Source organism: Tetrao urogallus (genome assembly GCF_951394365.1).
Source record: "Tetrao urogallus genome assembly, chromosome: 17".
NCBI classification, from domain to species: domain Eukaryota; kingdom Metazoa; phylum Chordata; class Aves; order Galliformes; family Phasianidae; genus Tetrao; species Tetrao urogallus.
Window position 1 is genome coordinate 9,138,586 of NC_136830.1, and position 24,256 is coordinate 9,162,841.

The 24,256-nt window shown below is 49.6% G+C and overlaps 2 protein-coding genes across 3 annotated transcripts; both read right to left on the reverse strand.

Annotated features, from left to right (window-relative positions):
• Nucleotides 1–1,067: 1,067 nt before the first annotated feature.
• MLEC (malectin) lies at nt 1,068–6,684 on the reverse strand (the record flags this gene model as incomplete). The annotated part of the gene is made up of 5 exons (XM_079543822.1): nt 1,068–1,297; nt 1,765–1,822; nt 1,978–2,154; nt 3,491–3,669; nt 6,495–6,684. 5 exons carry the CDS (start codon nt 6,682–6,684, stop codon nt 1,068–1,070), a joined length of 834 nt encoding a protein of 277 aa, XP_079399948.1.
• A 3,942-nt stretch (nt 6,685–10,626) lies between these two features.
• Nucleotides 10,627–23,250, reverse strand: CABP1 (calcium binding protein 1; the record flags this gene model as incomplete). Of its 2 annotated transcripts, XM_079543665.1 has the most annotated exons (7): nt 10,627–10,652; nt 12,212–12,359; nt 12,769–12,878; nt 14,116–14,259; nt 14,926–14,956; nt 18,420–18,590; nt 23,206–23,250. In XM_079543665.1, 7 exons carry the CDS (start codon nt 23,248–23,250, stop codon nt 10,627–10,629), a joined length of 675 nt encoding a protein of 224 aa, XP_079399791.1. The 2 variants fall into 2 exon arrangements, with proteins under 2 accessions (XP_079399791.1, XP_079399792.1); XM_079543666.1 differs by lacking the exon at nt 18,420–18,590.
• Nucleotides 23,251–24,256: the final 1,006 nt, after the last annotated feature.

The window sequence follows — 24,256 nt, forward strand, 5'->3', positions numbered from 1 at the left end:
AGATGCTAACCAGCTCTGCACTTCTCACCACTGCAGGCAGGTCTGGTCTGTTCAACAGGGAGTGAAAGCTCTCAGGAGCATCCTCAGGGTTGCTCCACTCTGCCCTGTGTCACAGGGCAGCAGGGGAACTCATTGGTATGAAGCTGAAGGAACAAGGACCTCCTCGTTAGGCCATTTGATTCTCAGCTTCTTCTGATGACAGGTCACTTGCTAAAAGGGGCAAAGTAAGAAATTGGGCTTAACATGAACCTTTTAAAATAAAACAATACTAAAGGAAACAAAAGCCATAATCAATACAGAAAACAAGTGCATCTGATCAGATGCAAACGTCAGCCTTTTGCAGGCTACAGCGGAATCCCTCTGCAATGGATCTAACATTACAATTGTCAGGCTAGGAAAGTCTCTCCCAACTGGTGCAGCAAATCAGGCCAGATAAATTCCTCCTCTCCTGGCACAGTCTGCACTTTTAGGAAGGGAAACATCCCCACAGAGGCTGAGTGGCCAGCTGGAGCCTCAGTATCTTTACGCAGGTGAGTACCATACATCGTGTTGCACATTCAGGGAGATGCTGAAGAACCAGCCTTTGTTCTCCATAGTTGCTAGTCACCCAACAGCACCACAACACTTCCGTGCTCCTGGACAAAACATGTACCCAGGCCTTGTCATAAGAGCTGCTTCCCGGCTTAGGGAACTGTATTCCACCCAGCAAAGGCAGAGATCTTGCAGCACGCAGCTTTCTTTCATTATGGGATGTGGCCCAGGACTGCTACCATCAGCTTCTGATAGCCCAACACACAGCCAGCCAGGACTCAGTTCACTCTTGGATGCCCCAGGGAGGATCAGAGGCTGCACATGGTGCGACGGGGAAGGCAAGGGCCTTGCTGCTTGCTGGCAAGGGGAAGGTAAGCTTCTTCCTCTTACCTGGACCTGCTATTCATTCCAAGTGAATCACCTTTTTTTGTTTGTTTGTTTTCCTTAAATTATGAACAATATGGAGAAATTGAAAGCAACCGTGTTTGGTCCAACTCCTTCCCTCCCAGCCCCTTGGCTGATGCTCTGTAGGGCTCTCACAACCGGCAGAGGCAGAAGAGGGTAGGAATGAAGACACCAAAGGCCACCAATATAGGGAACATGAGGCTGCTGTTGTCTGAGGCATAGGGGTTTGGTGTGCGTGGGCCTGATTGAACCCGGTTCTTATTTGCCTGTTTTTTAACGCTGGAGCCATCATCATATTCATCCTCATCATCGTCGTCCTCTTTTTTCTCCAGACCTGGGTGTGGTTGCAGCTTTGGAACATCTGTTAAACAAGAAGAAAAGTTACAAGGAGGCAGGATGTAACCCAGGAAACCTCCCTGTCCTCAGAAGTGAGCGAGGAAAACAAAGCTCCAGGTAAGAAACACATAACTACTATCTAAAAGAACTCCATAAATTACTTGTTTGCAGGACTGCGGCTAACATACAAAGCTAGAGAGAATTCATTTGCAGCTATAACTTAAGACCAACTAGACACGTTCCTTTCTTCTCTACTCCATATGCAAGAAGTCTTGTACCAAACTTGTGTTACTTATTCTGAAAATGACAGCTTTGTGCACTTACAGAGGGGAATGCTAAGACACCTATCTCATTCTGCACCCTGTGGGAATGTGCTGATAGAGAAACAGCCTTGGCAGAGGTAGCTCAGAAAGAGCTATGATCTCATGGTCTGAGAAGCAGCAGGCTGATCTCCAAAGGGAAAGAGCCTTCTGGCTCAGAAACTATGCTCACCTTCCACTGTTCCTTGCAGGATGTACAGGGCACAGATTTTCGGATTGTCATAGTAGCCCTAGAGAAAGCGAAGATGGAAGTCAGTGCTACAGCATAATTCAAGAAACAATCTCCCCACCTACTACCATCTTCCCCACCCCCAGCACACAGCTGCATCACGTGGCTGGGAAAGAAAAGGGAAAAGGAAAATAAAGGCCAGCAAAGCCTCGTTACCTTTACAAACTCAATATGAAGCTTTCCTGTGAACGTTGAAACCTCTCCCTGGACACTTAGTTTTCCCTTTTTGATACTCATGGGAATGATCTCATCATGAGCTGTGCTATGTCCAACTCTGTCAAAAATGTCCAAGTCCTTCACCACCACGTGGCCATTCAAGCGAACATCAAACACCTTCAGGGCGGAAGAAACGACGATGTCAGAACAGATTCAGGCATGCAACAGTTGAAAGGGGAAAACCAGGTAGCATTGCAACATGCACTGTACCACCACGCGTTCTCCACTCCCTTGAGAAGGATTCAGAAGCCAAAAGCATCCAGGTAAAGACACTGAGGCGTTAAGGTTGCTTTCAGATACCCTGAAATTTGCCTCTTACTTCTAACATAATTCCTGCTGTTCAAAACTGAGGACAACACAATTCTGTTCTGCTTTTCATCATTTCCTTTCACAGCTTTCCATCTGCTGGCTGAGGACCTGCTCCTTCCCTAGGGACGCTGTGGCACACCATAACCAGGGAATGAGGCCATTTCTAACAAAAAGCCCCAAGCAAAGCAGGGAACAGGAAACACACTGGTGAAGCTACTGACAGGATGCGGGGTTTGAAGGAGATGAAGTGATCAACTGCTAACCACATCTGAATTCAGAGTGAAAGTCCTGCTCGGGGCCTTAATGACTCAAACTTCACGAAGCACCTGGGGAATCCCAGCAGAACCCCATGAGAGAAGAAAAGCCAGAGATGTCTCAGCTCTTCAGCTTAATCTGAGACTGTTTGTTGTATCCTTTCTGTAAAGCAGCCCCATAGTTCTGTTCCCTGAAATACTTCTCTGTCAGAATGGCAGTACAGTGTTTAAGAGGAGCTCTAAAGCAGCTGACAGAGTGAGGGTAAAGCCAGATTGAAATACACGTTTCTCTTCCAATTTATCACAGGGCATTGGATTCTTTGTGCTTTTGCTTCCACATCTTTACAAGAGGGATTTCAAAAGCAGGCAAGGATTATTGATCTCCAGAGAGCTTTGATGAGGGGTTGAATTTAACTCTGTGCCTACAGTGTCATTTTGAACCATTATCAGTTATTACACTTGCACAAACTGTTTCAGTAGTTTATTTAACCCAGATCACTTTCCTGATTCAGCATGTGCAATACTTGCTCCACAACAGGCATGCAGTTGCATCAGACACAAGCAGCCAGGGAAATGGCAAAAACACTTCTCAAACACAGCACAGCCTAAACAGATCATAAAAATCCAATGCTACTTATGTGATGTTGCACATGTTTGTTTGAACACTCTTGTAATGCAGTTTTACAGGTCAAACGTGTATCTGTCGTGTGGAAGAGGGTTCCATGTATCAAACCACTCTCTTATGAGCTCTACAGATGAAGTTAACCTGCAGTGTCTCACTTCACTTTCTCCATGCAAAGCATAAAAAACAGCAGAGGCAACCCAGGCATAGACAGCTTTAACTATCAAAGAGACAGGAAAGCTCAGAGCGGCATAGAGCTGCTGCTTACCTTCTGTTGAGATTGTGCAAAGTAGACCTCTGCAAACTTCAACACCAACACGTAGTCACCCTCTTCTTTGATGGGAACTTCATAGCCAAAGGTTTCCTCATTGTAACGCTCTGTCTGGTACAGGATCTGATCTTCTGCATTGGACCGCAGGATTGGTAGCTTCATACCATAGTCAGAAGCTGTATTTCAAGCACAGAACAGTTCATTTGGTTAATTTCTGAGGAACACAAACAGATGCTTTATTTTCTCTTAAGTGCTTAATTGCACATGGCCTTAGCACTCACTGCCCTAGTGAGACCCATTCTCACTCCTTGCTCTGGTCAGGAGAAGGCACTGCTGGAGCAGAAGCAGCCAAAATCCCTGAACCTGGGTCCTGCAGAAAAATGGGTCTGGACCTGCTGCAGTCCCAGAGACAAAACTCATTCACAGTTTCAAAAAGAAGAGCTGGTTTCACATACAGGGCGCAGAGCCAAAAGACTTGGCCCCAGACTCCTGCTTCAAAGAGGAAAAACGCCTGAAAATGTTTTTACAACATTTTCAGTGTATAAACTCTGAGTACAGAACCTAAGCAGTCACTTCAGGACTGACTACAGTCATTCATTCAGCAGGTTTGAAGTTAGCAGGCAGTGGCATGAGGTTTTAGAGACTCACCCTCCAGCAGTAAAAACCTGGGGGATGGCAGAAGGGTGAAAAGCAGCAGATAAGACTTACGAAACCCTTTCTTCTCACCACAGGCAGGCAGTGTGTGTCAGCTTGAAGAAGGAAGCAGGAAAAGTACATAAGGGTTTCAAGAGTAGCTCCATCTCACAGCCACTCAGCTGAAACGGGCACCAACTGCGGGTTGAGCACCCTAAGAAGGGTTCAAACAACACTACCAACAGCTGAGAAAACAACAGAAATGATAACGTTGCCTCTTCTTGCTCCCTACCTCATCACCTCTCAGGCCACTCTCAGGAGCTCTCACCCTGACTTGGCATTCTGCTGTGTTACTGTGTAAATGCAAACTGATGTGTGCCTTGAGAGCTCAGAACAGAATAATGCCTCAGCAATGCAGGAGGGAAGGCTGCAGGCACCCAAAGCCCACTGGCACCTCGGCCAGCAGAAGTTGATCCACACCAAGTTATCTACTGACACTTGCCATGTCCACCCCTATTTCCATGGGAACAGACACTGCGCTGGCCAAGACAAAGCAAGAGCTTCTAACCCAGAACATATTGCCAAAGATGGAGCCAATGCAAACGAGCAAGAGGAAATTAATGCCAGTTCTTCATCTCCTGTTTCACACGCAGCTACTCAGGCAATATTACATGCTGCTGCTCTTTGCCACTCCAAGCAGGGCACAAAGACTGGAGGCTCTGATCAGCAGAAATACAGCGGGTGAAAAGTTTAACCTGTCCTCCCACACAGACATCTCCAGCCACAGATTACAGCAGTCACAAACCAAGGGCTCCACAGAAGTCAGCTCCTATCAGAGGAAAGCCTGTGTATAAAGGAAGCCCATTAATAGCCAAGAAGGTAACTGGAGAGGAAGAGCTGTCACCCAGAGGACTGTTGACACAGCCATGAAAGTGAGCTTGATTTCCCAGTGCATTAGGTGTGCTCAGAGGCAGCTCACCAAGAGGCAAGTGCACGCATTACAGACACGTAATTGCTATCAACACATTCTGTTCCTCTGGGCTCAGCATCTGGGACTGAGACTCGAAAAGCCCAGAGGTGAAGTGCTGCCCCACATCCTTCCCTCCCAGCCTGCCACGTACTCCCAGTCAGCCATTACATGCCGACCAAACAGAGAAGCCTGGCATGAACCAAACAATTGTGCAATAAAAAGCCATTGAAGGAAACACACTTAATAGCTCAAAGGGGTAAAGTCTTCTTGGCTGTGCCTGGCACCATTGGCTAGAGCAGGCTTACTGACAGCCTGCTGTGTTCAGAGAACACAGGCTTTCCCCAAAGGAGGAGCAAGCCACAGTGTGCTCAGAAAAGACCCTTTTTTCCTCAGCTCAGAAACAAGTCCACCAGGTCATTCTCCTTCTGGTCACACACGAAAGACCTGTGGAAGGAGCTGAGCCATCCTGATCAGCACCTCAGGGCACAGGATGAGAAACTGAGAACCCTATTAATATTTAAATGTGACCTCTTCCACACGGCGTGCAGAGGGCTCACCGTACAGCACGGTGCTGCTCCCCACACAAGATCCCAGGGCACAGGGCAGTCCTCGCAGCCCTCAAACACATACACACAGAGAACAAACAGCTCTCTGCGCTCCTGCACTCACCTGCAAGCGGCAGCAGGAGCAGCTCAGCATTCATGGATCGACTGAGATGCAGTTCACTGATTATGAGAAACGGGCAAAACTCAGACAACCTGGGGGGCTTCGGGGGAAGTACAGCAAGGTAACCCAGTGTGACAGCAGCTCCCCAGCCGCTCGCAGACAGAAGCTTCCAGCGATTAGGGAGCTGCAACGGCTGAGAACGGCTCCTCTGCTCCTGCGCTTCAGCCCCTGCCCCGTCCCTGCCGCTCACACGGCGCTGCCCGGCGCGGGGCAGAGCTGCAGGAAGACGGCGCAGCAGCGCGTGCTGGCAGAACTCGCTGTGGAAACTGGGGTCTTGCAGTGGAAAAAAGGCAAACGGGAGCCAGGCGGCTGCACGCTGCCGGTTTGGCTGCCTAAGCGTTCACGTCACCTTCCCAGGCGAAATTCCACTCCGCTCCACGAGGAGCGGGGAGGCAGGGGGAGGCAGAAGGGCAGCAGAGCAACGCCCGCCGGCCCCGCACCACGACGGCCCGCAGGCCGCGCTCCCCCTCGAGGCCGACAGCGCCCGGCACCGCAGCCCCGCGGGGACGCGGACGGGCCCTCAGCGGCGGGGCTCGGGGCGGCGCTGCGGGACGCGGGCCCGGACGCCGCCGTTACGGACGGGCTCCGCCGAGAGGAGCGGTCCGGGCCCGGCTGCCCGCCCTCCCCGACCCACCCCCCCCAGAACCGGCGGCGCGGCCCCCCCGGCCTCACCTCGGCCCACGCGGCCCTCGAGCGGGTCCTTGCGGAAGTGGATGCCGTTCACGTCCACATGGGCATCGCCGCCCGCGTTGACGGCCCAGACCACGCTGTCGGCGAGGCCGCCCGCCGCGCCCCGCAGCAGCGCCGGCAGCAGCAGCAGCAGCACCGGCAGCGGCGCCCCGCGCGCCCCGGCGCCCACCATCTCGGGCTCCAGGCGCTGCGCCCGCCGCCCGCCCCTTCCTGCTGTCGCCTGGGGGCGCCCTAACCCGCTGCCGGGGCGGGCCGAGCGCCGACCAATCCACAAGCCGCGAATGGAATATTAAATCTACGCCCGTTCCCTATTGGACGGCCTCGAGACGTTATCTGCATATTCATGACGCGCGCGACCAATGGCGAACGGGAGCGGGAGAGTAGGCTCGACCGGGAGGCGCGGGGATGGCGGCGCAGCGGTGGGAGGCGTGACCGGCCGGAGCGCAGCGGCGCTGAGTGGGCCGTGGGGAGCAGAGCCGCCGACAGCGAGCCGGGACTACCCGGGCCGGTACCGGCCCTCCCGGAAAGGACAGCGGCGGCACAAACCAGAGCGACAGCACGAAGCGCGGCCCCGGATCGACGTGCCACCCCCAGCGCCGTGCGCCTGAGGAGGAGCCGCGCCCACTGCGCTCCGCCAATCACGGAGCTCCAGCGCGGCCCGAACGCGAAGCATTGTGGGACGGCGGGAAGCGGGAGCTCGGCGGGTTGCCGGGCAACGGCGGGGAGCGGCGCTGAGCTCGCGCGTTCCCGGGGCGGGCAGCGGGGCCGCGGCTCTTCAGTGCTCTGCTTCCCTTCCGTCTGAGGGCTCAGCCTTATTAGCTAGCGAGGCGCTGAGCGTTGCAACACCTCCTGCCAGGAGCAGAGCACGTGCCAGTAACTAACCTGGAGGATGATTTGCCAGTAATTAGCGAGCTGGCTTGAAGCAAGAGGGATTAGCGGAGCAGGGAGTGAGATCGGGCAGGAGGAGCACTTGTCCTGCCACCAGCAGAGCAAGGTGGGTGTGCTGTGATGACCTGCACTCGTGATGTCCCACGCCGCTGCCACGTAATTGTTACCTGCAGCCACTGATGGCCTGGATTGCATCCCAGAGGCTCTGTGTGCTGCTGCTAATCCATTCATTGAACTTCCCGGTCCCTCGGTTCAGGCAGGATTTAAACCAGTAACCTACAAGTGAAAGGCTCAGGGTTGTTGTCCCGACCCCTTGATCTCCCTGTCACCTGGCAGCTGTGCTGAAATAACTCCCAGTTGGGAATTAGGCCCACCTGGTCTGCAGCCCTGCTGCTCCACGTGTGGGATGTGTGTTTTGGATATTAGCCGTTTCCTGCAGGAAAAAGAGATCAGGATATCTAAAAGGAGCGATGGAGAAATGCGGGGCAGAAACAGACCTTGTGGGCGCAACAGAGAAGAGATATCTGAGAGGTCAATATGAGCCAGCCTCGCTGCCGGGCCAGATCCAAGCCAACTGCACGGGTCTGGTGTGCCTGGAGGGACCTGCTCTGCCTCGTCTGGAGCTATTTGGAAAGCTCCCTGATAGGGGTTTGAAGATGAGAGCAAAAGGATTATCTCTGGAATTAGATTATTTAAATTGGAGCTTTAATCTCTGGCCCTGCCAGCACAAGAAAATAAGAAAACTCCCTGGGATTATTTGGGTTTTGTTATGCAAACAAAACCAGCAAGAGCTTGTGGCAGGACAAAAATGAATGCTTGGAGACCTGCCCTGTCTGACCTGTTTGATGTATCACGGGAAGACCTGGCAGGAAAGAGCTGGAGGTCATGTAGCAGAGGCTTAGCTTTCCTCGAAAGCAGCTGTGACTCCAGGACTGCCAATGGCACAAAGGTGCCCTGTGGCCACCCCTACCCCATGCCAGCACCCCAGTGCTTCTGGGGAAGACATATACAGCCCTGCCAGGTTGCAGACACAGGAACCCATGTAAGTTAGCAGGGAACATCTCCATCCACTATGACACTGTGTTTGGGGACAATCCTGTGCAGTGCAAAGCACTGCAGCCTCCAGAAATACGTTTATTATTTTAAATAAATTAAGGCTGTGTCCTTCAGTCTGCTGCTGTGAGCAGAGCAACGTGTCGGTTCAAGTTGGCTGTTGGCTTCTCTTCCCACCAATGCCTGTTGGGTTTCTGCATGCTAGCTCCAGCACAGGGCTCAGGCCGGGTTGTTGCTGGTCTCGGCAGCCAGCCAGTCGCTGTGGCACACAGGCTAGCAGCAAATCCAAACTCTCAGCATACATAAATGCTTCTCCCTCAATGGGCTCCAATGTAAGTAAAGCACATCTGCATGCAGACACAAGCCTGAACAGGTCTGACTCCTCTGCAGTATTATCCTAAGCACACACATGGCACACCAGGACTCTGGACTCTGCTCAGTTTATCGCTCTTACCCTCCCCTAAGCCCAATACAGCTGCTGTGCTGTGCATTTTCCAATTTCTCAGCTCAGACACACATTTCTAAGATGACCAGCTACAATGATAAATAGAAACAGACACAGAGTCTGCACACACACACTGGCAAATAAACTTTTTGCTGCGCTGCCAGGTACCTACTTGCATTCCCTTTTGTGTGTGCACACAAACATAGGCCAGTGCACGTGCTTGTGCAAACACGCTTACATGCACATACAAAAAGCATAGTTCTTCCACTGCTGGGTTTTAGTTGTTGCTGCAACTATGCTAGTTGGCACAGCAATGGGAAAGCAGAAGAGAAAATCCCCCTTTGGGATGTGGATTTGTGGACCCTGGTAACGCAAGAGGGAACTTGGGAATTGAGAGATCTGTGATGAAGAAAGCAGAAGGATATTGGTCTCCAATCTCCAATGTGGAGGAAACAGGCAGCAGGAGAAAACAGCTCCCAGTTGCACTGAGAAACCTATAGCAATCATGATGTCTTTTGAAGCCAAGCAGGAATTCGCCCTGGTGATTCATGACAGAGCCTCTGCATAGAGAAAAGGGATAACTGCAGGTGCTGGGGGGTAGGAAAATAGAGCGGGAGGTTGTGAGCAGCTTGGGGAAAGAAGGACAAGGGTGTCTGGAAGCTGCAGCCATGGTCACTGCTGCAGGAATGCAGGATTCTCAAGTGTGATCAAGCTGGAGAATGGGGCCCCGCCACACAAGGAGTCCACAGGGCTTCTGGCCAATCCTCAGCACCAACGGTTACAACAGCCCCACAACACAGTCCTTCACTGTGCATACGCTGACAGTCAGGTTTGAAAATGTCCAAAAATGGGAGGGTAGATATGGCTGCCTCACCTGGTGCCATTCCTCCCGTTGCTCCTCACTCTGGGGCTGCAGGAGCTCTCACTCGCCCCATTGCAAGTGGGGTGGAGAGGTGGGGGCCAGCAGCAGGGAGGGCAGAGCCCGGCTTCAGGCTTTGTGGCTGGCAGGGTCTCCCTGTCCCACAGCCAGGACTGGCCCTGAATCCTGGTGCAACATGCCAGCGTGTGCATCTGCCACAGCCCTTCCCCCCCAGCCCCACCACCGCCTCTCACACGGACATCCAGGCTCCACATCATTTCAGCGTGCATATTTATCGCTTTCCCCCCACAAGACATGTATTTGAATTTACTTTTGGTAAACATAACCACGGGAGATGCAAATTTGTGCTGAGGAAGCATAAATAACTCCACACAGATAGACACACGCATAGACAGCAAACACAGACAGGGTTCACCAAGGGAAACCAAGAAGTGCAGAGCACGCCCTGAGGCTGCCACCAGTTCCAATGGCTTTGCTCTCATCCACCAAGCCAAGAGGATTTCTCCTGCTCTTGCTTTGCAGCAACTGGTGGGAGAATAAAGCTGGGAAGGAGGAGTCTAAAGTTGCAAATAACCCATGAAAGCATCATGGCAAGTCCTGGCTCTGCAGTTTCCTGCAATCATCTCAAAGGAATGGTTCCAGTTGTAGGAAGTTGTAAGTCTTTCACAGTGTGAAAGGGTGGAGGGGCATGGGGACCACCGTGAGGGAGGAGCAGCAGGTCATCTTGCAATGTCCCATTTGCAGCCAGCCGATAAACCTTCCTGTGGGAACATCGGGGCTAGATGCTCCATCTAGGTCCTCTTCTGCCCTCTCTAAGGTGCTGATTTTTCTTTAGCTGAGAATATTCTTCAGCGGGACATCATGCGAACAAACTCTGCAACCAACAAGAAAAGACAGCCCTGAAGCAGAAAACACCCCTTGTCTCCAACCCAGCTCTCATTCCATGGAGATATGCAGCCAGTGGACACTGGGGCTCCACACGCTGCCAATAAGTTAGTGCAATTCCATGGCTGGCCCTGAGGAGCTCACACAAAACGGGCTTTAATCCTCGTGTTAGGTAAGGTAATATGATCCCCGTAGCAGGGCAGTTCATTTCCTCTGATGCTTCCCAGAGCACAGCCTTGTTTGCACAACCAACTCCCTGGAACAAATTATTGCAATTTTTATTTTTTTATATTTATATTTCCTCCTTTCACTGTAATTTCAGAGCAGGCTGGTTTGTAGCCTTGGGATGACAGCACAAGTTCTTAGCAAGCCTGCTAAGCCTGCTAAGCCTGCCACTTGCAGGAGACCCAGTGTTGGAGAGCACTAATGTTTTAGTAGGTACCAGTATTTATTTGTATAGAAAAGTTTGCTTTGATGGATTACTTGTTTTTGAAGATACAGATTAACTGGAAGGATATCCTGGATCTATTTCTTCACCACCCTGCAGCTTGTGAAGTCAATTACAAGAGTTAAAATTGAGTGCAGATGCCATCAAATATAAATGTGTTTTCATTCTACACTTGAACTGACCGGAAAATAATAACCACAAAGAGGAGGGCAGTGGAAATTACCCCTTTGGCTCCTCTTTTTCTGTTGATGGAGCTGTCCTTTGACAACTAAAGCAGTAACTCACTGAGAAAATGATACTAGTATTTCATGTATTTTAACTGTCTAACATAATTCAGCTGCCGGGAACAAGGAGAGCTACTGTCGTGTAATCAGTGCATTAGAACATCTGCACTAGGAAAACAAGCAGCCTGCCGTGTTCTTGTGCCTTCCAACTCTTGTGTATGCTTAATTGTCTGATGACAGCAACTGCTTTCCTTACCAGGAACCTGAGCTCTGTTAACATTACTCGTGCCATGCCTAATGTCCAGGATAGTACCATAACCAATTTTACTCTTTCCAACTCCTTCTGGCATGGGAAGCGGGAGAAGAAATGAATTCTCTCTAGGATTAAATGTGATCTAGAGGATCAGCTATCAACAGTGCTAGTGGCACAACTAGCACGTGACCAACTTCTGGGATAAAGGTACAGAAGCAAAATCTCTATAAACCCAGACGGTAAGGTGAGCGAGAGGAAATGAAGGGTGCAATGCAATCTCCAAACCTGCACCAGTCTTCTCACAGCTCTTGCAATAGATTGAGTGGAAAGAAAATGCCCCCTAAAATGAAGTCTGGCACTGCATACGAGCAGCAGAAGCTCTTTCTCTGTGACAGGACATATCTCTTCCTATGCTAGAACTGCTGATACCAGATTGAAATAGCAGTGCAGCACAAGAAGGATACACAAACAAATACTCAGCTAAGGAATTATTTCTTTTTTTTCCTCCGTACTTCAGATATCTGGACTCAGAGCATGCGAATCTTCCTTTCTGCTTCCACCTCCAAGCTGAAGCTCTGCCTCACACGATAGCAGATGGACAGGGAGCATTCATCCCTTCTCACCTTCAAAGTCAACACGCCCATCTCCATTCAGATCCACGTCCCGGATGATCTCTTCAATATCCCGATGTCCCACCTGCTGCCCTAGAAGCTTCTTCATGGCTTCTCGCAGCTCACTGGTGCTGATCTCCCCATCACCATTAGTGTCAAACTGCAAGCACATGAAAAAATACCAGCAGGGGAAATACAGTTAAGGAAAATGGATCTTGCATTGGGTTGGACTTTGTATTGCCATGCTCTTGAGTGCCCTATTTTTTCTGCATGCCTTTTTGTGTCCCTCTTTTTCCTCCTTCATGTTCCTTTTGGTCTGGATTCGGTATGCCTTTTCTCCTCAAAAACCTCTCATCACTACCATGTCTGCACCAGCTTTCCTCTTCCTTTCCTCAAGAGCTCCCTGAGTGTCTCTGCTCTGAGTGTTCTCTGCTCCTCCCTTTTTTCATGCCTGGTTGGCTCTTTCTCATTCTTCCACTCTCTCCTCCTCTTTTCTTCCCCCTAGATCTTCTCTCTTTCCTGTTTCCTGTCACTCACCTCTCTGGGGTCACACAGTAAGAAGCACTCACCTCTCTGAAGGCATCACGGAGCTCTTTTACACCAATCATGTCTGCAGTTTCTGCCAGCAGCTTTGGTCCCATCAGCTCAACAAAATCTTCAAAATCCACATGGCCACCCACTTGGGATAAGATGAAAGATTGTGTGTAAGAACTCAATTTGTTAGCCAAGCTGAGCAGTCCCTTTGCACTTCAGCACGCCCCAGAGGGCTTGGTTCTGCCGGCAGCAAAGCACGGAAGGTGGAGGACAGTGGAAAGAAAAGCACAGGTACTTTTACAGTGTCTTGTATTTCCTGGATTGTAGGATAGGTAGAATGAGCCCAAGCTACTTCATCCTATGGTGCCACAGATTGTCACATCCTTATGGCATCATGCACCAAGAATTAAAGGCTTGATCCTACTACAGCTTATAGCAACCCTCTGCTGTACCTGTGCCAGTGGATTCGGCAAAGGCACAGCATGGTGTTCCTGCCTGGCCTGGGCAGTGCCATGCAGCAGTGTCTTACTCCATGAGCTGTGGCTAATGTATGTCCAATTGTTTACTCATCAGATTTATCCTTTTTCTTGTTTGTCCTCTATCTGAAAGCTGGCAGTAACACCCTGCAGTTCCTAATCACTTGAGTGCTATAGCCATCAGCTGTTCTTTACGTGTGAATGGTCGTATATGTTACAACTGCTGGTCCCTTCTCTTTTCTACACAGGTCTATGTCAAAAACAACACGCACGAAATATTCCTTTTCCCACCTGGCTAAGGGTAACATCCCACACTGCCACAGACAAGTGGTGACAAAAACCAGTGGTGAAAGACAAGGGCACAATCAATCACAGTGCATCAGACAGATCTGCAACATTTTGCCTCGCCTCCACCAGCACAGCTCACAGACCATCTGCAGGCACACAGCCAATGCACAAACACCAGAGCAGAACAAACAGCCCATCCACCACCCATTCTGACCAAAGCATCTCCATCTTCCCCATCTCCTTCTTTAGTATGATCTGACACCAGCTTCGGTGTGATGACATCCATGACATGTACACTAACGTCTGACTGTCCAAATCAAGGGCATCTGAAAGATTTAAGCATGGTGGACAGCTACTCCTTGTGTTGCTCACACAAAACACAATCCAAACAGTCCACTCTTTTAGTAAACCAAAAAAACCCAGCACATCAAGTGCTTGGGACCACAACTGAACAGAGAAATGATGGGGAGCAAAACATGAGAATGAAAAAAGGAAGGGAAAGAAAAAGAGGAGAAAAAAAAAAAAATGAATGGAAACAACAAGAGACTGAAGCAGCCCAAAGCAGTGATGCAGAGCACAGCAGCCACAGGAAGGTACAGATGGGTGGATATTACTCACAGTTCATGTTGATCTGCTGGGAGAGTTCTATGAGCTCCATTTCAGTAGGCATGTAGCCCATGGTTCGCATGCAGTTCCCCAGGTCCCTGCAGTTAATAAACCCATCCTTGTCTTTATCAAACTCCTTAAAGGCTTCTCTTAATTCTGCAGGAGTGGATCCAAAAAGAATGAAATTGTCAGTGACAGCCTGAAATACTTTCTCCAAGAAACCTCCCCAGAAGCAGCATTTTATGAGGCCTGACTCTCCAAGACACATATATTTCCTAGCAGATATCCCTATGAAGAAGCAATGACTGGAGTAACGTTAAACTCTTCTATCAGCATTGCTGATAGAGCTGATATTGCTGATTTCATTACAAGAAGGCATGCTTTGACTGCAGAGGCTTTGAAGTATCACGGACTGATCTCTCTTAAACTGCACTCCCAAAAGAAACTGGAAGTAGTAAGTTTTCCCATCTTTCACCCATGCACTATATTCTATAGTCCTGACTGCAAGGATGAGCTTCCTTAAAGCCAAACCCTTTTGTCATGCTCTTCAATACTTCCTGTGGGAGTTGGGTGTACAGCAGCTCTCTGACAGCCAATCTCCCTTTTCCTCATTGATCCTCCTCACGCTGCATTGCCTGTAAATTCCTCTACAGTCAGCATTGTTGCAGTTTTACATATTATTTATTTTGCTAGGATTGCCAGGAATTATTCCAGCAATTTGCCCAAATTATTTTACACCCTGGAGGCCAACCTGGAACGGCCAGCCAGCATGTTTTTACTGGACAGAGAGAAAGGTGACACAGAAGGAGCGACAAGTTTTACCTTCAATTTCTTCTGGACGCAGTTCTCTATCCTGCAAAAACAGAACACACTACGTTTAAGTCATTTGCTTACCTCAGACAAAATTTCAGAACAGCACTTGTTGGGGCAAACAGTTTTGGGGACAAGCCAGAAAGCAAGAGAAGAAACAAGAAGGTGATGACATGTTTAATACCATCTACCTAGCTTTTCTGTGGAAGCCCCTCTCCATCCCATCTGCTGCACAGGGCTGTGAAGGATATTCCCCCAAACAGAAGAAACCTGGGCCAGCATAAGCCCTGCATGTGGCATCCCCACCTGACAGTGCTGTGAGTATCACAGGGCTCCTTGCGTCATTCCCCAGCACAAGTCCTGGAGCACAGACTGGCCCTGCAGCTGCTCTAGAGCTCTGATTGTATTTCCTACCTACTGCAGCTCCCGTCGAAACAGCCGGATCAAAATAGCTGGAAGATGCTCCTGCCACCAGAAGCTACAGCACTGCCTGCTTGGATCCCTGCCTGATCCCTGTCCTGCTAGCGGGACAAGGACAGCCAGGAGCAATCCTCCAGCCAATGCCCCCATGCCATCTCCTACAGTCAGTCACCCCAGGAAGACAGGAGCTCTCCCCTTCCCCCCAGCCTCACACAAGCACTTTGGAACCAGGCAGACACACAACATATACATCCTCAAGGTCATCTACAAACAAAACAGGACAAGGATTCACCATGTTCAGGAAACACTGCAACATCCAATTTGAATTTCTTGGAAGAAGGGGGAGGATATAAAAAAGTATAGGAAAATTCCAACACTGCATCAAGAAGAAGAGACGAGCATGGAAATGCACTGCTTTCTGGTTTAAATGCCCTTTCTAATTCCTCTCATGGCTCCCAGGCAAATCCAAAACATCAGTGAATTTGGAAACACAGAAAAGCAATCTCTTTTGTCGTCTGACTCTCGGCTCTTCCCCTCAGCCATGGGGAGTTTCTCCTTGCCTTCCGGGTGTCCTGCAGTCTCACCGCATGTCCCCGGAGACAGTGCCCTTGAACAGTTTGAGAAGGGTGATCCTTTGCTATGTAACCACAGGCTCCTCTGGAAACTAATGGCGGCTGCTCAGAGTGCACAGCAAACTAGGACACACGCTGGTTTACGTCTATGCAAAAGGGGCTGTGCCAGAGCAGTGACCAGCTTGCCACTCATAACCTTCCCAGAGGCATCTCTGCGCTGGATGGAGCAGTCAGAGCATGCTGGCTCTGCAGCTTCATCCTTCACAGACCTGGTATTTTCAAACATGTCATCCCATTTGTTCTGCTTTCATTAACACCGAGCAATAAAGCAGTCCGACCCCCACGTACCGGATGCAGGAGGCTTTATTGCCCTCCTGCCTCAGATAAAGCAGCAGATGAGAACCGCTGTGGGCAGCACCGACACCGCGTGCACCTCGCTGCAAAGAGCTCACACACACTGCTCCCCGGGGTGCTGCAGCAGCCGCAGGGCTGTGGTTGCCACTGTGGCACCGACAGTGGCAGAACTGCTGTCTTGTGAGAGTGCCAGAGAACGGGCCCAGGCCTTCCTCCAGCGCAGCAGCACAACCTGTCCTCCTCCCCACTCACCACGTTGCAAGCAACATGACCGACACGTGTCAGAAATGAGGGCTTCAGCTCTAATTCCACGCACCGAGGCATTCGCGTTTGCAGGGCTCCAAGCATATCTTTGCACATGCAGATTCTATCATCAGAGCCACAGGCTGCGAATGCAAAAGGAGGAGGAGGGTTTGCGTCCCTCCAAAAATGTGACTCAAAGTGGGAACTAACGTCACGGAGAGGTTTTCTGGTTTAAATTTGAGAAAAGAATTTGAGAAAAAAAAAAAGATAAAGGAGGAAAATAGCTCGAGAAGAAATGGGCTGAATCAGTCTAATGCTTTTGGAGAACATACGGAAAGAGGAATACAACTGTTCAGAGTTTAGATCCTAGACATGAGCAGAGGTGACCCTCAGAAAGTCCATTTTACATAATGGTCTTACTCTCATTTATTTCTGTTCCATGCACAGTAAATCCAGTTGGTCTAGAGAGTCAGTAAAAATAAAGCTGTTTATCAGATGCATTTATTCTACAACAGGGCAGAGACATTGCTAATCCTATTTTGGAAATATCTTAGGGTACGCTGACTTTGCAGGGCTGAGCACGGCTACCTGTCAGCCTGAGCCTTCTGCGAGGAGCTGGGCCTGTTTCCTGCAGTGGCAGCTCTGTCCGTGCGCTGGTGTCACACTGTCACACCTCGTGTTTCAATGAACTGACTTAAGGAATGTGATCACTTAGTGGTTGAAGATTAAGAACAAAATCCCTTTGATCAATAATGACTGACTGCAGTTCTTTTTTGGGTTGTCGGTTGAAAATGAGGTTTTGGAAATAAAGATCTGGATGTCTCCTCCAGCTGTACATAACTGTGTCAGTGCGCAACTGTGGGAGGCATCTCCTAGAGGGGCAAGAAAGCTCTGTCAGGTAATTGGGGTGAGTTTTGTTTTATCAGAAGAATATGAAATGCACTGGATTGGTGTGTAACATTGCACATCCTCACTCATCAGGCTTCTTTGTGCATGTCTTTAAATACATTGTTGTCAGAAGCAAACCTTATGTGCAAAACCACACGTTACTTCTTGAAAAGATGTGATATTGAGGTGCATGCCCCTGTATATTTAACATGTCCACATGCATACATTTGAATTTATATACAAATATATTTTTCATTGTTTATGTGCAGATACACATGAACACAGTCACAAATAGGAGTGGATAGATGTGTTTTTGCTATCTATCTGTGTGTACAGGCAATAGCGTTTGGCCGTCTGGCACTATTTACCAACATGAGGACAGACTGATGTTCTTTGGTTTCTTTGGCTGGGAATGCTGCAGTGTCAGGCTGCCTATAAGAGTGTATGAGAGACTACATTTGGGCTTCTGCAAGGAGGCAGATGCATGCTCGTTTCTGCTTGTATTAGCATGCTTGCTGTGAGCTGACAGCAACAGTAACAAATACGGGCATCTCTGTGGGACAGCTTGTTCCCAATATGGATGCCCTGATTTGCATGAAAGCGACTATTTAGCCCTAAATGCTAATCTGAGCCTCTGGGAATGTGAGGTTGACGTCCTGCTGGAACAACAGCTTTGAATACTGGACTCCTCTGGAGTCCATCTGATTGCGTAAGACCCGAGGTCCTAAATTCTTCTCCTAAATCCATGGAACTTCATCTGCTTGAGTTTAGGCTTTGATCTATTTTTCACAGCTGCGCTTTTAGAATCCCCCTGACTTGGTGTTTAGGCACAGGGATATCTTTGCACATCCTTCAGGTTAGACATTTGCTCGTGATTGCGTTTGCTGGAGCTGGAGCCGGGATGCTGGAGGCCCAGGGCCGGGGGTTACAGAGCTCCACGCACACGGGGCACACGGGCAGCCCCGCATCCCTGGCTCAGGTCCACGTGGCTTAGTGCATGTCTCGCCCGGCAGGGTGTAACTTACGTACAGGCTGCCTGTTTTCTGCGAAGCCCTTCCTCAGGAAGATGCATGCTGGCCCCAGCAGGTTGTGCATGACGGCGCAGTTCTGGGCCAGCACCATGAGCGGACCCTGGTACTCCGACGGCCCCTCTTCGCTCGTCTGGACAGCCTTATAGCACGTCTTCTCCTCATGGCGGATCTTCCCAGCCAACCAGCAGCAAGCAAACAACACAACAGAGGATGTTACCTCCCTGTCTCACCCAGCCTTTCCTCTGAAGATTTACTGAACCGCCTCGCAGAGCCATTATTGCTACATTTCCTTCATCCGGTCCACGCTGCGTCCCCCCCACTGATCTATTATGGGCTGTATAGAAGCACTAAGTCCAGCAGTTCACTTTCAAAAGCTGACAGAAGTACAGCCGACTGAGAGAATTTCGCTTTGAAACGACATCAAGCTCTCAACTCTCACATCTACCCAGGGAGAGCCCAAAGGGCTGAGCTCCCACTGCCGGCTCCAGAGTTAATGATTCCTCAAGTGAGCTGCGAAGGCCAAGCACAGCCCGGCACAACGGGACGCGTGCCCTGGGCAGAGCTGCTGGCAGAGCTGTGTTGGCCAAGGCCTCCCCAGGAGGCGAGGCAGGGCCTCCCCAGACGCTCTGGCTCCACTTTACGTTTCATCAGCCAGCATCACGCACGATACAGTGTTATCAAAAGGCCTTTTAGGGCATCAGGTGGCTCTGCCAGCAGCGGGCTCACACTCCTTGTTCCAGTGCTAATTAGTTACATCCTCAAGGTTTCAGGCAGTTACTGCACTGACCTCTTCTCATTGCTTACATTTCCAAGTGTAGAGCAGTCACAAGCACAACAGTTTTGTCTGTTTGCATTTGCACATTTTTATAAGTGCACGTCCTGCTAAGCTGGGGCTCCAGAACAGAATCCAGCACTGGGTTTTATAAGGAGGCACTGCTTTCCTTTTATAGAAATGCATTTCCCTGGCTCTGCAAAAAACATCTTATCCTGATATTCCCATGCAGCTATAAAAAGCCAGCACAACCCACAGGACCCTTGGTTTTATAGAATAAACATTAATCATACATCAGATTCCTCTTCAGGAATGACTACTTTTACAGCCAGTGTTCCCAGGGGTGATCAGAGATGCTGTCAATTGTCACTGTCTCCTCCTTTAACCCTTTCCTTAAAGCCTGAGGTGCTTTTTCAGGCTAAAGCATCTCACACACACACACACACACACACCTCTCTCACACTTATCCAAACCTATTGTATCTATTTGCTGTGTCTACCGTGTGCCACTGCCTCGCACACATGGCTCATTGTTTGCATTTTTAAGGTCTTACACCAATCTGCTCGTGTATAATGTCATGTGAATATTAAGCATCAAAACAAAAGCAAGCTGCAAAGAAAGAAAATCATCAAGCAGAAAAGCATTTTTGTTGCAGTCATGGAAAAGGTGAAAATCTGTCTCCAATTAAGTGTGACACATAGGACACTTGTCCTTAAAAACCTAAAAGATGAGCATCCATCCACAACTGGCATATTACCAGCTCAGCTAAATATCATGGCATCTGTGTTGAGCTGCATAGCTTCGTGACATCAGCACAATGTCATTTCAAAAATTACCAGCTTTTATTCTTGGCACATTTTTTCAGTTTAGTATTGCAAATAATACGGCTCACTTAAAATAGCCCACATCAGTCCTGCGTTTAATTCCAGTGAAGACAGATAAAAGACCAAAGGCCCCATAGCCTGCACCTAATCCTTGTTTTCTGACCCTTCCAGTTAATTGAGCTTCCTGCCAATTCACTCGGCAGTACTGAAGGATGATCGTCCCATTATTTTCCTGTGTGTGTAAATATTGCCAGTTTGATGAAGCAGTTGCCAGGAGCAGTGAAGAGCTGGCCAGACACCCAGTGCCAGGTCTCCCAGTGTGACACCTGCAGGGGCTCCTGCCCTGCCTGGCAGCTCCACGCAGGATTCCCTCTGCCTAGCAGCCTCCCAGGTTTCTCCTGAAAGCATTCCCTCTACCACATTCTTTTATCCAGGCAGAGCCAGGAGGAAGGCCGTGAAAGGGGAGCAAAGCAATGTCAGCTGCCTGTTAGAGGGAAAGGCAACATGCACTACAAGGAAAATACAAGGAAAGGACAGGGTCTGCATGCCAGAGCGTCGTTGCTGAGCACCAGGTCCAGAGGTGCCTCTTCATCACCACTGAGGGTAGAAAGGCACCAGGCTGGCCAGCAGGGTCCCTGGGGAAAGCAAGCCTGCTGCCTGCCAGCACTGGGAGACAGAAAGCCTGAACATTATCACCAAACAGACAAGGATGAGTCCCTGACCAGGCCAGCCAGCACCTGGAAAGAGTCCCCAGCTTTCTGGTTGAAGTCACATATTGAAGAGAATAAGTCCAGTTACCCAAGCTCAGCTTTCACACACACATCATCTACAGTTGCCATTGCAGTGAAGTGCAAGAAAAGTATGAGCAGGTAATGTCCCTCCAACAACTTTCCCTCAGGAATGGATATTATGAGCAAAAAGCCTTCAGATTCCTAAGCCATTCTCCTAATCATCTTAACTGTGCTTCCACCCGCTGAGGCAGGAGCACATGGCGAAGATCAGAGCAATGAGAAAGCTGTGCCTGGTGGTTCAGACTTAACAGCAAAGTAGTGCTGTGGTCCCAGGACCTTCACATTCAAAGGAGCTTTAGGGAGACAGGAGTGGGGTGAGGACATAGGAGAGAAGCAGGCAGAGAACGATTACTTCTTCCCAATATAACTTTGTACCACCCAGGGCCCAGCTCCTCATCTTCCTTGCTGCCTTCCCTCTGAGTTTGTCCCAGGTAAAATCTGAGAAAAAAAAAGCCAAGGATAACAAAAAGGCCAAATGAAGATGTACAGCATGAGTGACCTACCAAGCATCCACCATAACCACGTGTGTTACAGCCTAGAGGACAGCACAGCCCCCAGGATATCTCAGGATTAGTTCCTGAGGCTGGGCTGAAGTCTGAGAATTCTCTAACTCAGCTTCCTAACTTCCTCTCTTTAGTCCTGCCTTCCCAGGCCTTCTCAATAGCACTTCTAAAGTGCAGTATTTGAAGCAGCTTTTAGGAATGAAAGCATAAATTACCTAAAAGACTGATCACACAGAGTTTATAAGTTATTCAGTCTATTTTGATTCAAGAAGCCTGGCCACACTTCAGACTTTAATTGCAATTTCCTTGATCATGTTGAGCACAGCTGCAGCCAGCTCCTTTCATTGCAAGTCGGAGGCAACCTAGGAACAGCCAAAGCGCTCTTCTTTCAGATATGCATTTGAGTATGCCTCACCTACTGCCTCTTCCTGAAGGTCACCCTGACCGAGGGACTGGTCTTGGCACTGTCAAACTGCCCGATGATGAACTCCCTCCTCATGCATCCCAGCTGTCCCTTCGTGCCACAGTTATATCATTACTGACCTTGTTTACAGCTGCTAACAAGTAAACTGTGCTCCCACACAGAAGAGGCACAACTTAGGCCTCCCTAGCAGAGAAGTGCTCTGCTCACTGCAAGGTCTCCTGCATGCAGCATCCCAAGGGCAGCGGCATTTGCTGCCAGCAAGGTCTCTGCAGATGTAGCTCTTCATTTATATATTTCAGATGCTTAGCCTAACTTCATGAGGAGTGGATCAACCAGCTTTTCACTGAGTTATTGCATTTTCAGCAATGCCAAGCAAGAGCTGTGTGGCTGACAGGTACACGGTGCTGCAACACCTTCTGCAGTCAGACAAGAACTACCACTAGGACAAATTGTTCTCACTGCAGTCTGGTCCCTAAAAGCAGAATAATCCCTGAATCTGATTCATCCTGGGACCACTTTAAAACCTCAGCACAGAGCAGTTTGTGGACTTGAGCCTAACAGGCACACGTGGCAGCTTGCATATGAAATACAGCACACACATGGGCCATACTGACGTGCAACACAACGCATGAACACGCAGCTAATGCCTCTGACCATACCTCTAAGGCATGGACAGATTGCAGAAAAACATGCTTCTGTACCCAAATGCATACCAGCAATATGTGCGTATGGAAAGATGGATACACATAAAAACATATGCCTGCCTACAGACAGACTTCTGTGAGGACATGCACTATGAGACAGGCACACACAGCCATACAAGCAGGGATAGGTGTGTCACACACCTTCCCCACGTGCACACACACAACAAACACCGCCACCTGCTCACACACCTCTGAGTGAGTATGTAGAGACATAAAGGACACACACATACTACAGATATGCTCATTAATTGTGCTGATTTGTGCTATGTCCCAACAGGAGTACATATGAACACACACCCACTCACATGTCCATGAATGTATGTCCCAGGAGAAACGACACACACAACCAGACACATGCAGACACCTCTTGGTTGAAGCACACGCACACACGTGTGCACACGTACACAAACTGACAGGTTTACACATACACTGAGATGCACTGACAGTGCACGCCAGTGTGTTGTGCACATCGGCAGGGACAAACCTGCACACACAGCAGTGGTCAGCTGCACAGCCACGGAGTGGGGCACACACCTACTCACGTGCATGCATGTGCACACTGATTTACGCTCACGTAGTGGCATCCCAGGCTCTAGTGGCTGCACCTGCACATGCAGCTCTTACAGAAAAGACTCCTGCAGAGATCTGAACCCTTTGTACACATCCTCGTGTCTCTCCCACCTCCCTTTCCCATCTGCCCACGACGTCACCCATCCCAAGAAGTGGGGGTGGAAACGCACAATGCACTTTGATTTGGGGAACATACCTTTTTCGAGAGGTTTCTCAGTGGAGACTTCACACAGTTGCCCATAATATGTTGAGTCTGCCTTTCCGGTGGACTTGGTTATAAAGGAACTGAAGCAAATGATCCCATTAAAGGTATTCCTTGGGAGCAAAGCAAGAAAGGCAGCGCAAGGCAAATCCAAACAGCTACTGGCTGCTGGGGCTTCCCTCTTCAGGGAGCTTTTTCTCTCTCTGCCTCTCTCTCTCCGTGCTTTTACTTTATGTTCACTTTCTTGAAGAGATGAAGCAGGAAGGAGAGGGAGGGGAGAGAAACAGACAGAAAGAGGGAGAGAGAGGGAGAGAGAGTGAGAAGGGGAGAGAGGGAGGCGGATGTATAATCTACATCAGATTAATGTTCAAATCCCTCCCACCCCCCTCAATCTGCAGGCAAGATTGTTTCACTCATGGGAGAGGGCTGATTCAGGCAGAATTAAAACAGAGAGGCACTGCAAGAAGCGATTTCGGTGATGAGTTCAGCGAATCCAGCTAGTTTGGGTACACACAGCCTCTAACACCGCAACCCTCCCCACCCCCCCTTCTGACTCCTCTCGGCTTTTCAATCACCGGAGAGCTAGGCTGGCCAGAAGGCAATCCACTTAGGGGCTTGGAGCAGAGTGCAGAGCTCGTTTTGGAGCAGAAATGGACCATTTAGCTGGGTGGGACCTGTTTCAGCTTATAAAGACTAGCAGACCCACAAGTCCCTCAATCTTTTCCTGCCACAGTGGAAGCAAGCCGGGAGGCAGCAGTCCGGGATCCTACGGTGCTCTCAGCCCCAGGACAGTAATTTTTAACCACAAGGGAGAGATCTTGAGCCAGTCTTATGGTAAAGTTTTTCCAGCTTTCTGCAAGTAGAAAGCAACCGCAGGTCTTCCTGCACCTACCATGGATGAGCTCATACCTGAACCAGAAATCTGAACGGCCCCAGGCCGGGTGATGTGAAGCAAAGAGTTTGGACATCGGATCCATTCATTCTATTTCCAAACACCTTACTCCTGGGATAAATAAGGAGCTCCTAAACCTAGAACTAGCTCTGA